This window comes from Pyxicephalus adspersus, chromosome 3, assembly GCF_032062135.1.
Source record: "Pyxicephalus adspersus chromosome 3, UCB_Pads_2.0, whole genome shotgun sequence".
Classification (NCBI taxonomy): domain Eukaryota; kingdom Metazoa; phylum Chordata; class Amphibia; order Anura; family Pyxicephalidae; genus Pyxicephalus; species Pyxicephalus adspersus.
Window position 1 is genome coordinate 19,353,265 of NC_092860.1, and position 13,740 is coordinate 19,367,004.

General features: G+C 39.3%; 1 protein-coding gene across 1 annotated transcript in view; it reads right to left on the bottom strand.

Annotated features, from left to right (window-relative positions):
- Positions 1-7,498: 7,498 nt before the first annotated feature.
- The window catches only part of LOC140325764 (uncharacterized), a 33,170-nt gene continuing 26,928 nt past the window's right edge, over positions 7,499-13,740 (bottom strand). Inside the window, exons 5-6 of the mRNA XM_072403779.1 lie at positions 8,164-8,307; positions 7,499-7,740 (exon numbers count right to left, since the gene is read on the bottom strand). Of these exons, the coding sequence (XP_072259880.1) occupies positions 7,514-7,740; positions 8,164-8,307 (371 nt within the window). The 3' untranslated portion in view covers positions 7,499-7,513. The remainder of the gene's footprint in view (positions 7,741-8,163; positions 8,308-13,740) is intronic.

Below are 13,740 nucleotides of genomic sequence, written 5' to 3' on the forward strand. Positions count from 1 at the left end.
CTCCTGTCCACTGCACATTCATTCTACAAAGATGATCAGCCCAGTGTCTTGGTGTACTACCTGATATCAGAGCCTCAAATGAGATCTTCATATAGGTGCTGTGACCTTCACATCGTGTGCCCGTCATATAAGTTTATGGATCTAACCATATTCACCCTATAGCAGGGCGGATATGGTCAGAACCCTAAACATTTATGAAGGGAACATGATGTGAAGGTCACAGCACCTCACACAAAGCTATAAGTGAACCTCTGCTTTGATCATTTAGGACAGAACAGCAGCTTCTCCTAACTTCTCTGTAGTGGCACCTGATCCCCATCCCTTTCTAACCCTGATCTTCTGTTTGATCCCTGGGATCAAAGAGAAATAGTGCTGGGTATGAGGCTGTGGTTGACTTTCCTTCTTTCTATATAACAGTATTGGTGCTTGGGGGTAGCCCAGTGCTGTTACATGGGGGGGAGGGTCCTCAACCATGTCTAAGTTCCATGCCGTGCATTGCAGCTTACAAGGGTCTTTAATTTTGCTCCCAGTGAGTAAAATGAGGACAGAAAAATAAATGTGGGTATGTATTGTTAGAGATAGGGAAAGGTATAGAACAAGGAGAGCTTTCACCCTTTAATTATCATCACAATAAGTATGCGGACATTGGGACATGCAGTCTGGGTCTTGCTGTATGAAACACTTACCTCCTGCAGGTGGTTTGCAGAATTTGAACTTGTCTTCACAGCATTTTTGGTTTCCTGAACAATCTTTGTCATTCTGGCAGAAGTTCTGAACTGGATAGTTCTGATAGTCTAAGAATCTCTCTGGAGGACACACGCCAGGTTTCACTACAATCACATGAAAGGGAAAAGGTTAATATTCTTTATATGAAAGTGTCTAGAGATGACCTTTGAATGACACCATTGCTATTATTACTTTTAAATGAATCCACTTATATATACTTATGTATTTATGTTTTACCCAAGATTTAACCAATTTTCACCCAGGATTCAAACATTTTCCCAATTGATTTCAATACAAAATTAAAAGCATTATTATTAGTATCCCTGTGTGTTGCTGTCAAGGTTTATCACTATAATACTAGTGACCATGTACAGTACAACTTTTTTGAAGGGTGGAACCATAAGTAAACCAAAGGTCCAGGCATCTAACACAACCAGATCTGTGCTTTGGATGCTGAATACACTGCTGAAGGAAGTGAAGAAGTGGCGCTTATTGGGGACCACAGATTTCCTGGGCAGCTTTCCGTCAAAAATAACTATACAACTAGTGAAAATGTTTAATTAGTTCAGTACTCTTCCCCCTCTAGATACTGTTTTCTTTCCTATAGCCTAAAGTAGCATAACTGTTTTTTCTTTATTATTTTCAATAGAATGGTGAGATGCTCTCTGTATCCTTTCTAGGGGAATTCACATGCCATTTATGACCACCAAGGCTTAATGTGAGGAAAAATGTTTCAATAGGGATAGAGATTGCTAAATATATATATATATATATATATATATATATATATATTGTAGTTTCACAATAGTAAAAGTTAGAATTCATCAGTAAATACTACAAGAAAAGTAAATTTCTTTCATTTACTGATGATCCTGACAATATTTTAACTGAATGTTCTATAGTACAGTATTGTGAGGGCAGTACACAGTGAAAACAAATTCCTTCATTACATCACATCCAATGGGGATAACTAAGGTCCCAAATCTGGAACAAGACGTAAAGATATCAGAGCCAGCAAGTTAACACATGGACATTACATTTGTGCCTAGTTTATCTGTAAGTTCAGTAAGGAAAAGTCAGGTCACCAACATAGTGCACTTGTTTGGCACAGATGTGACATCCCTGGATGGACAGAAATACAAATCCTTTGTCATTAAAATTATTTAAATGTTTTTATATGTTTTCATTTCATTTATGTATTTCAACGGTGAATTTATCTAATTGCCTAACATTTGCCAAAAAGAAAAACTAAGCTTTTACTTCTACATCTTTCTTTCTTGAAGCTCAGGACAGTGTTAACTTAGTTTTCATTAGATCTGCATTTAGGGCTGCGAGAATAGTCGCTGGAAATGAACGACCGGACCGGCGGATCGGATTGGACGACGATCGTTTACCATCTATCGTGTGTGAGGTCGTTCAGTGATCGTTCATGGTCTGAGCATGCGCGATGAACGAACCTTCGCTCACTTCCTGTGGTGCATGTCACTTCCTGTATCGTTCAAATGATCGCATCTATTGTGTGTACAATATCTGCGAACGATCGTGTCGTTATCTGCATGTACAGGTTCGCAGATATCGTGCAGGATCGTTCGTCGTTCGTTTACCAACGATAATTATTGGAAGTGTGTACGTAGCTTAAAGCCTGCTGGAAATAAGACTAAAGCCTGCTTTTTTAAAGTTTAGACTTGTTGATCTGATGAATTCCAATGAACTTTTTTAATTTCTTGTCACTTTCTGTTTTATCTCTGACATGGAATCAAAAGGAAAATCTCAACAGTGATTTTAACCCTATCCTATCCAGTAAGAAAAACAATTTCATTACGCATGAACTTAAAATAAGCCAATGAGGATATCTTTACAGAACTTAATAAATAATGTGCAGAGAATGACTTACCTCCTACTAATGGCAGGCATCGCTTTCCACACTCTCCAAAGCAACATTTGGCCCCTGAAGGACACTGCCTATCAGAAATACACTCATCAAAGCATCTTTGGCTTGTTAAAGTATTTTCAGATGGACATGAGCCTGAACGTTCTGTATAAATAAAAAGAGTGGTCAGGGTTAGAAGTCATGGCACAAAGTTCTATCGTGTTGACATAGGTTGGGTAGAAGCTGATTTCTCAAAAAAATGGGTAATTTTGCCCCTTTTTCCATTGTTGTACTTTACCTGTGTTTCTGTTTTTACTAAAACCATTTGTAGCACTGTTTAGAGCAGCCTTTCTCAAACTTTTAACACGGGGGAACACTTAAAAATAGCTTTTAGGTCTCAGAGAACCCCTGCCAATAATTTAAGAAATGCACAATTAATGGTACATTAGCCTGGTGATCAATGCAGATCAATGACTCTTACGATGTTAGCTAGTGGGAAGAATGTCACCATTATAGATAACCAAATGGATCATTGATGTCAGGGGTAACTGGCTTAAAAGGAACAAATTGCTCAAGGAACCCCTTGCAACCTCTGGTTGAAAAAACATGGTTTGGGTAAATGATTGGCCTCCTGTCCACTGCACATTCATTCTACAAAGATGATCAGCCCAGTGTCTTGGTGTACTACCTGATATCAGAACCTCAAATGAGATCTTCATATAGGTGCTGTGACCTTCACATCGTGTGCCCGTCATATAAGTTTATGGATCTAACCATATCCACCCTATAGCAGGGCGGATATGGTCAGAACCCTAAACTTGTATGAAGGGAACATGATGTGAAGGTCACAGCACCTATATGAAAATCTCATTTGAGGTTCTGATATCAGGTAGTACACCAAGACATTGGGCTGATCATCTTTGTAGAATGGGAAGGTGTCCTGGAACTCTTCTAATCTGATCTGTATACATGACGTTCTCACACAAAGCTATAAGTGAACCTCTGCTTTGATCATTTAGGACAGAACAGCAGCTTCTCCTAACTTCTCTGCAGTGGCACCTGATCCCCATCCCTTTCTAACCCTGATCTTCTATTTGATCTCTGGGATCAAAGAGAAATAATGCTGGGTATGAGGCCGTGGTTGACTTTCCTTCTTTCTATATAACAGTATTGGTGCTTGGGGGTAGCCCAGTGCTGTTACATGGGGGGGTCCTCAACCATGTCTAAGTTCCATGCCGTGCATTGCAGCTTACAAGGGTCTTTAATTTTGCTCCCAGTGAGTAAAATGAGAAGGACAGAAAAGTAAATGTTGGTATGTATTGTTAGAGATAGGGAAAGGTATAGAACAAGGAGAGCTTTCACCCTTTAATTATCATCACAATAAGTGTGCGGATATTGGGACATGGTGGCATTGTAAAGATCCTACCTGCTACCCAGCAGCGTCCGCCAGCGATGCCCGGCTGGCATTGCATCCCCGGTGTGATGTGATGCGTGAAGCGTCGGTACACTAGAAAGGCGTAGCCGGGCCGATAATTTTAAAGCAGATTACATTGTATTCTGCTTTTAACACATTGTTCAGTAATAAAGTGAAAAAAAAATAAATTCAAATAACACTGTAAAAAATTACTACTAATTTAACAATAATATTGCACCCGTGTTTGGACAGATATCAGTGTTTTTGATTTAAATAAAATTATTAAACTAAATTCATTGTTATTAAATTTTTTTATAATTTTTATTTATAATTATTTATTATATTATAATTTATTATTTGTGTTTCAAACTTTATCATACCCGGGAATTCTTCCTAGGCCTACAATATTAAAAAATAAATTTCCATGCAATGTACAATGTATCGCTTTTGACTTCAAAGTTACTGACATAATCAGACCTCCAGGGAGGTTAGTAGATAGAAATGACATATGGTACAGACAAGCAGAAGTTATAATGCAGAAGAGACATACTAAAGAGCTATTTGAGTAGACACTTAAGCTGCGTACACACTTCCAATTTTTATCGTTGGAAATGCCCACAGACCATGTCTCCCATATGGAATTTCAGGCTCAGTAGTCGGGTTGTCTCTCAGAACACTCAGAGCTGTGATGGGATAGTGGAGAGGTCCTGGTATCATGACGTCACTCTGGGGAAAGTTTCTTCCCCTTTGAGTCACACATAGGCAGGGGTGTAGTGGGGTGGGCACGTTTATATAACAATGGTGCGCAAGAAGAACCGCACCCTCTCTTCTTTGTTTACGATTACACCCCTGCTCCTTGAGTGTATTCTGGGGATGAAAGAGACTTGGGGGGTGAGGGGTAAGAGACCACATGGGTGGGAAGAGGATCTGCGGGTGCAGGACATTGTAGTCTGGGGTGTATTGTGATCTGGGGGATCAGGAGAGCAGATGGAAGATGATCTGGGGGTGCTAGTGAGTGCAGGGGGGGGGGACATTGTGATCTGGAGGTTCAGGAGAGCACATAGGGGCAATTATCATCTGCCAGTGCAAGAGAGTGCATGAGGGAAGAATTGTGATTAAGCAGTGCAGAAGAGCACATGGGGGGGCATTGTGATCTGGGGGTTTGAGTGAGTGCATGGGGGTTGTATTGTAATCTAAATGTGCAGGAGACTTCATGAGAACAATGGAATGAAAAGGATTGTGATCTGGGCGTGCTGCAAGGGAATGTCTGGGGGCAGTTGTGATCTGGGGGGAGCGTATGGGGAATGTAAATTTAGGGTTTCAGCAGAGGGTATGAAGAAGAATTAAAATGAGCTTTGATGCTATTTAGGAGGCAAAGATTTCAATACGCAGCTCAGTGTACGCTACTGAAAAGATTGTGTGCAGGTAAGTTTTATTGTCGTAGCGACAATACCTGTCTCTTCTGCAATACAAATCTAGCCTGCTCACAGGTATTATAGTTCTGCTTTGAAAACATAAAGAACTATTGTAAAATGATTTGATAGAGCCGAAGTATGAACTTTGTATGTCACTGCTTTTGCTATGCAATTTGTTTTTTAATTAATCAAATATGTGTATAGTTTTAATTAAAGTATATGTTTTTCTAGGTTTGTAAACTAAATGGTACATTTATCCGGGGCATGTGCCTCAAAAGTCCCAATTATTCTTGTTGCCTTCTTGAATACTTGTATTTAGGGATGTGGCAATTTTTGTACCATAGACTAAATAGCAGGAAAACTTGCTATGTCATAGGAATTAATATTTGACATAGAAAGCTATACAGAGTTATCTTGCAGATTCCTGTTCCTCTTTTATGCAAAGTTCCAATCTTTGCTTAGGACATCAATTATCTGTAAGTGTTATGTGTTTATATAGATTTTTTTGTTATTTGTATTGCAGTTTCCCAATCACATTACAATAAGACTTTGTCTGTAAATACTGTCTGAGGACAGTACACAGTGTATCAGTATAAATGACATTGCTTTTGTGGAATGTGCAATACAACCAGAGATTCTGGATGGATTTAGTTTGGAGTTGTTAGACTGCAGAATATGACATGCGGCCTTTACACACACAGCTATCACACTGTGCTGCCAGTGACATCATTACACGCACACTCGGGTTCTCCTAGGTTTCTATCTAGTGACCATTTTTAGTATAGCAGCTATATCTGCATATAGGAAATAGGAGAGCAGGAAGTTACCTTCCATACAGAAAGCCTTAAACAGGTCGTTCCATGTTAGATCCCTGTCCCTCCTGACTTCAAAGTAGTTGTCTTTGCTTGGGATATCAATTATCTGTATGTGGAGATTCATTTATAGCTGTTGATTATATGTTTACATGGGGAGCCTGATTCATCAAGCCAACTCGGAAGCTCAACGTACGCGCGTATTCACCATTTTTGAACTATTTTGGCTTTACATGGAAGTGTAGGTTTACACGTGTTTTGTTTGTTCTAATTTTTTTTGTTATGTAAATTTAGTGGTATGTGAGTTTTTTTTTCTTTTTTCTTATATTTTAATGTGACCTTTTAGCAAATGTTTCTTTTGAATAAAATTGTTTGTAAAATGTTGTTTGTTTTTTGGAGTTTGTTATGTGATCTCCTTTCCAATCTCCCAGGACACACAGTTTAAAAAGTCAATTGTGATTGTTTGATGCGCATAGTTGTGCGCCAAACTTCAGGCGCGTGTAGCTCATAGTTGTGCACCACGGCGGACCCGCTATGTGGGCCTGGACTGATTTATCAGTTGAAAAATGCACCGCACTTATGCACAGTCCTCATTCAGGTAAGTTTTTATTTTTGTTGTGTATATTGCTTGTTTTGCTTCATGTGCACTCATGCATGTATGTATAGACATGAGTACCCATAAAACCAAACATGTATGTATGCATTTATATGTGTGTACATATACATAGAAAAGAGATATTATAAGAAGAAATGGGTAAAGAGGGCTTTTTGCACCATATTGCTTCACATTGAAAAGATTGCCTATTTCTTCCTATGATTTTGGATATCATGGGCTTGGCTACAACCAACATTCATGGATTATATTGCTTCTGGTTAAAAGAAGGAATCCACATTTATGTGCTTCTACTACCAAGCTGAGGGGAGTAAGTCAATTATATGTAGTGGGCCAACGTCTAAAATGCCATTCTAATCACCAAAAACACCCTGAAGGGATGGAAAAGCAAAAAAATATTTGGCACAAAGTGGATTTGGCCCTGGGACTTTCATATACTAGTACTATTTGTTTTGTGGAAACACCTAAATAATGCATACACTCCACTATTTATCAGCATTAAGTTAACATTATTTTTTTGCAGTGCAGCGCAGCACACAACACATTATGCGTTATGGGGCAGCAACATGCCTGTGTACATAAGCCCTATAGAGAGATTCAGTGATCAAGATGGCAATCCTATTGAGGCCACACAAACTGCAATAAAAGGTCTTCTGAAAAGGTTCATTGCTGACAAGGACTAGTCAGTTCTAATATAATGTGGAGAAGAATGAAAGAATGAAATATGAATTTATAAAACAGAGTACAAAACTTACATTCTGCTCGCAGGCACTTCTTCTCCCCCTCTGAGCCGCAGCACTTGAAGCCTATCCCACAGTCATAATCAGAGGCACAGTTCTGGTCCTTTTCGGAAACATTTGGTATACTGGTAGGGCATTTACCACTCCTCTCTAAAAGCAAAAAAAACATGTATATAAACATGACATATCACAAACTTTTACATAAAAATATTACTACCAATGTACAATCACAGTTCTCATTTTTCACCACTAGATGTCCTCAGACATCCAGGTTAAATGACAGCCAGCAATATCCAACCCACTTCCTCTGATTCCTAGTTGTCATTGGGCCAACCCAGGCTTTATAATTAAACACATTTCCCCCCACCCCCCAAAAAAAAAATCATTCCAAAGAAATAAGACTAAATAAGACTGGTAATAATATGCAAGTTTAGACTTTTGAAGTAAGCAACTATAAATCTCATAATTTTCTTTAACCACTGTCAAATGTAGTGATCTACAGTAGCATGTGGCTGTAATGGGAACAATGCAAGTAAAAATAAAGGATGATCACTCATCACTAAAAGGGCATACCTGACAAGGGTTTCTCGCACTTATTGCCACACATATGGGGGCAGCATTTTTCATCGTTCATACAGCCAGTGTCAGTAAAACAAAGTGATCGCTCTGCCTGGAAACACATAATTATTTTTTCACTTTTGCAGAATCCTTTCTTTTCTGAAAGAAACATGGTGGAAAGTTAGTTTGGAGCTACAAGAGAGAAAGAGAAGAGAATTTTATGATGACTGTACACTTGGTGCTTTCAACCACAATCATTTCAAGTTCTAAGCCACCCAATAATAAAAATTGTAAAACAATATTTCTAGGAGAACAAAAAGCAAGTAAATAATTTCTAAGTCTGCTGTCACCTTCATTACAATGCACATCAACATGTAGTGGGATATGATGAACATTATCATGCTGTAACATATATGGTGACATTCATTTTTATGTTACATTTAAATAGAAAAAGGAAAAGTTCTATGCTGATTGTGAAAACTCATTCAAATAAAAGGGCTCCCTTTATCCAATAAACCATAATGCTTGTATATTACAACCTTAGTGTAGCCCAGAAGGGGAGAGCTCTTGTAATGTTTATGTCTACTGATTAACACGCCCTTATGTATTCTTGACTTAAATATATACACAATAGCTTTATCAGCTGTCTTTTTCTTGTTGATCTGAAGAATTCTAATAAACTTTCTTAATTTCCTGTCACTTTCTGTTTTATCTCTGACATGGAATCAAAAGGAAAATCTCAACAGTGATTTTAACCCTATCCTATCCAGTAAGAAAAACAATTTCATTACGCATGGTGTTCCATAGCTTCTGTAACTTTATATAGACAATATTACTTCAGGTTTTTTGTTTGTGCCCTAATCAGAGAACTGTAAATGCTTTAATTAATGGTTAACTAATTTTGTTGCTATAAAAAAACGTTTAAAAAGTTAATGCAGGGAAATGCATTAAAACATATAGCATGCTTGCTATTCTTCCCGTCTGGTCATCAGTCTTCACTAAGATAGTATTGCTGATTTCATTGTAAAAAAATCTATTTTATTAGTTTTATAGTTTTAATAATGCACCTAAAGGATATTGTGTGCCAATTAGCTAAAAACCTGAGCTGCATACTCATTCTGGGTCAGTGATTCAGAAAGTATTATGAAATAATTCAGAACACCAACCAGGAAATTTTTAAAACCGAGTCATAAATGGCAGCTGGCATCATGGCAGGGGTTACAACCCAGAGAAACCCTGATCTACTACAATACACTGTAAAAGCAGGATGCCAATAACCCCGGAAGCCATTAGGACTGGAGGACTGAGGACAACTTGTACTGGAGAAAAGGTTTTACTTTTCACAACTTTGTTCTTTTTATCTCACACCAAATGTACCCACCTCTGCCATAAAAGATTCTTGCACTTGAGCAAAAATGAACTGCCAACTCTGAATCATTTCTGAATTCATGGCAGGTGGAGTAGCAATGACTTGCAGTGTGGAGAAATAACCCTGGCACAGAAAGCTGATGGTTGTGAAATGGATCTATATGTTGCCCAGAATGTGGCAATATTTTAGATAAGGTGCTAAAAGAGAAAGAATTGATCAAACACGATGAAAAAGATTCCAGTAAAGGTCTGGAGTGTGCCCAGGAAAAGTGTGTGTGAGATATAATAATGGAGGCCACCAGATATCTACATATAGAAGGGATTAATAAACTTAAGGGCTGTGAAATGGCTGTGACTCTGTGGCACAGACAGAAATGTCTTTGGTTTTAAATGGTAAATCAAAGCAAGCTGTCTACAACCCGATCAGTACATGTTACACTCACATGTAAAGAAAAACTAAAAGGATTAGATACACAAGTTTATGCCCATCATAGCAATATGGTCCTGTGCTGTTTATGTAATATTGTGTTCCATAATAATTACTGCAGTGTGTGTTTTGCCATGTTCCAAGATGGCTGCTGTACCCTGTGCACTTTGGGGATGAGGTCATCAGTACTGACCTAGCCTGGGGCAGGAATTCTTGGCTAAGCCCTTGAGAAGGACATGCTCTGGAGAGTGAGAGACTCAGATTCTGTTGCTTGCGCGGAGAAAGTAAAACTTCAGACTGTAAGTTTTAGCACAATCCTTTCACTGGGACATACTGAAAGGACTTTAACATGTTTACACTGCTAGTGTTTGAAGATTGCAAAGTTTGATGTTACACTGGATTTCATATATTGTTACTATTTAATAGAGAGACTCTTTCTGCTTATACAGTGTGGATTGTTGTCTATGAGTATACTATTCTCAACTGGGACTGCACTTGTTACTCACAAGGCCCAACTGATTGGAGGCACTGCACTTATGAGAGATTTCATCCTGTTTCCACAAATAAAGTAAAGGGTCTGCTCCTGTTCTTCCACATAGGTTGTGCCACAACACATCAGTAGCCTGCAGACTGGGTCAGAAGAGGGCTACAATTGGAGGCACTGCTGAGATTATCTTGGATCAGGACAGTATTGTGTTACCATGCCACTGTTATCTACAGAAGGTCTATGGCAGTGGGCTCAGGAGAAGGGATTGTCACATAAAAGAACCTTTGCTGTATGTTGTGTACCTATATCTGTGAGCACACACACACTATAGGAGGCACTAAAAGCTAATGAAACTCTGCAGCATGCATCTCTTGTGGATAAAATAGAGGATGATGTCAGTGTCCATTGCCTGCTGACAGACTCGAAATGCACAGTAAAGATGGACAGTTGAGTAGAAAAAAACAGAGAATGCATCAAAGATCAAAGTTCATTAAATTACGTGGGGTAGGTTGCAGATGCACATTCAAACTATTTGTTAATAATGTACCCACAACTGCTCTATTTGACACTGGGTCCCAGTTAACAATCATATACCAGTCTTTCTACCAACAACACTTAAACCATCTTCCTTTGCAATGTGTGAACGATATGCCTGTTTATGGTGTGGGAGAAAATCCTGTTTTTTGGATGTTTGTCTAGAAGTTGAACTTCGCATTCCCAGTGTGGTCGCTGATGAGGATCCACCACTCAAGGTAATCGCTTATGTGAGCCCACTGAGGATTCCACTGCCTGCTTTACCTGTCGCTCCAGAATTGCAGAATATATGTCAAACGTTTACTCCTGATCTCCCTGGAGGAAGTGTGGGGAATCCCGAGTGTTCAATAGAACTTGCACCAAGGGAAGTGAGAAACCTTTCCAGGGGCAAATGGAAGTTTTTTCCTGCTAGAGACATACTCAAAATGGCTGCAAAGAATGGCTGGGAGATAATACCTGAAAGGAAAGACTATAGTTTTAAATGTCCTAGAATGGATGTTGTTACTGTTCGGAATATTACTACATACCCAGTCATAATACCAGCCTGGCAGGACGTGGCCTATTGTTATTCCCTTATACTTCCTTCCCTCCCAAAGTTGTAAATCAAGAAACCAAATTAGACTTTTACCTGGAGGATGCTGACAGTTCTCCAGAGCACAAGCAAATATTCGGTGAGCAGCTAATGGAGTACAGTGATGTTTTCTCTACCGATGAAATTGATGTGGGATGTGCTAAAAGCATTCAACACACTATTCGCATGACAGATAGCACTCCTTTTAGAGAAACATCCAGACGGATACCTCCCAAAGATTTGGATGATTTCAAGAGTGTTTGAAAAAAATGAAAGATCAAAACATCATTGTTGAATCTAAAAGTCCTTATGCATCTCCAATAGTGGTGGTCAGAAAGAAAATTGTTGGGGTGAGAATATGTGTTGATTTCAGAACTCTGAATCGACGTACTGTACAATAGCACTGAGACATTGATCAATACACTGATCCTCGCATAGATGAAGCCCTTCATGCTTTGCAAGGCAGCAAATGGTTCACAGTAATAGACTTACGTTCTGATTACTTTCAAGTGCCTATGAGTGAGGAAGATCAAAAAAAGACTGCTTTTTTTTTGCCCGTTGGGATTTTTACAGTTTGCTCGTATGCCCCAGGGAATGAATAGCGCTCCTGCAACCTTTCAACGTTTGATGGATCAAACATTGGGAGACCTTTGTCCCTCGCAATGTACTGTCTACTTGGATGATATAATTGTGTTTGGCTCAACCCTGGATGAACACGACCAGAGACTGTTTAAAGTACTTTTATATCGTTTGAGAGCAGAAAGCCTGAAGCTCTCCCTGGATAAATGTAAGTTTGCTCGCTCTTCAGTAAACTTTGTAGATCACATTGTATCTGCACAAGGCATAGCAACTGATCCTGCTAAAGTGGAGGCGGTGGTGACCTGGGCTCTTCCCACAAATCTGACTGAATTGACGGCCTTTCTACTACCACCGCTTCATTGGAGGTTATTCCAAGATAGCACGCCCTCTTAATGACCTACTGAAAGACTCCTTTGTTTCTGACAAATCTGACAAATCAAAACTCCTTTCAATGACAAATGGACCTTTTATACAGCTCAAGAAAAATATCCAGCTACAAAAGGAGGATATGATGCTTTTACAAAAGAGAGATCCAATGATCAGACATGTTAGAGAAGCTGTTCTTCGAAAAGACCCCAAGTACATGAAAATAAATTTGCCTGAGCACAGTACATACTAGCTCAGAGAATGGACTAAGCTAAAGATAATCATTGGGCTTCTATACAGGGTGCACTTGTTCCATGATCATCCTGAAAGGAAACAGCTGGTGCTCCCTCGAGTCTACAGAAATACTGTTTTGAGAAGTCTGCATGTCAAGCATGGACATCTTGGAGTTCAGAAAACATATGGACTGATTCAAGACCATTTTTTTGGGCTTTGAATGAGGAAAACTGTTGCAGATTACTGAAGGCGATGTGTCCGATGTTTGCAGAGAAAAACTCTGCCTACTCGAGCTACCCCAATTGAACACTTGAAAAGTTCTGGCCCAATGGATTTAGTGTGTATGGACTTTCTGTGTATTGACAATGACAGTAGTGGAGTGGGCAATGTTTTGATTGTGACTGATTGATTGTGATTGATTGTGACTGATTGCCATTCAGTTGGGTGTCTCTACTGATGGATTGGAACATCAAAGTCACAGTCAGTATGTTGCATACCTTAAAAACAGAGGCTTTGATAGAGGCCTATCGAATTGCAGAGGAAAATGCTGCTAAATTAAATGTTGCCAAAAAAGACAATTTGATGCTAATGTTCGGTTCAAAGACTTGCAACCAGGTGTTAAAGTGTTCCTCCGCAGTTTGGGCCCCTCAGCCAAACATAAATTAGCTGATCGTTGGAGAAAAGAATTGTTTGAAGTTGTAGAAAACTTGCCATGAGTTCCTGTCTACCGTATTCGAGGACCTGAAGATCACATTAAGGCCTGGCATAGAAATCATCTACTTCCAGTACCACAAGCAAATGTTGATGAGGAGCCACAATCTGATTTTTCTCCAGATCCTGATGTTATGCCTTCTGCTGACAGTGGAGACCAGAGCAATGACAGTGACTGGTTTACATCTCCATCTGAGTCTCCTCTACAGAATCATTCACCTGTTGTTAACGGTGGCCATCCTTGGAGGGGACATTTGGATCGTAGTTCCCCTCCTTTTGAAACAAGAGCCCAAGATGTTAGACCTACAGTTGCAG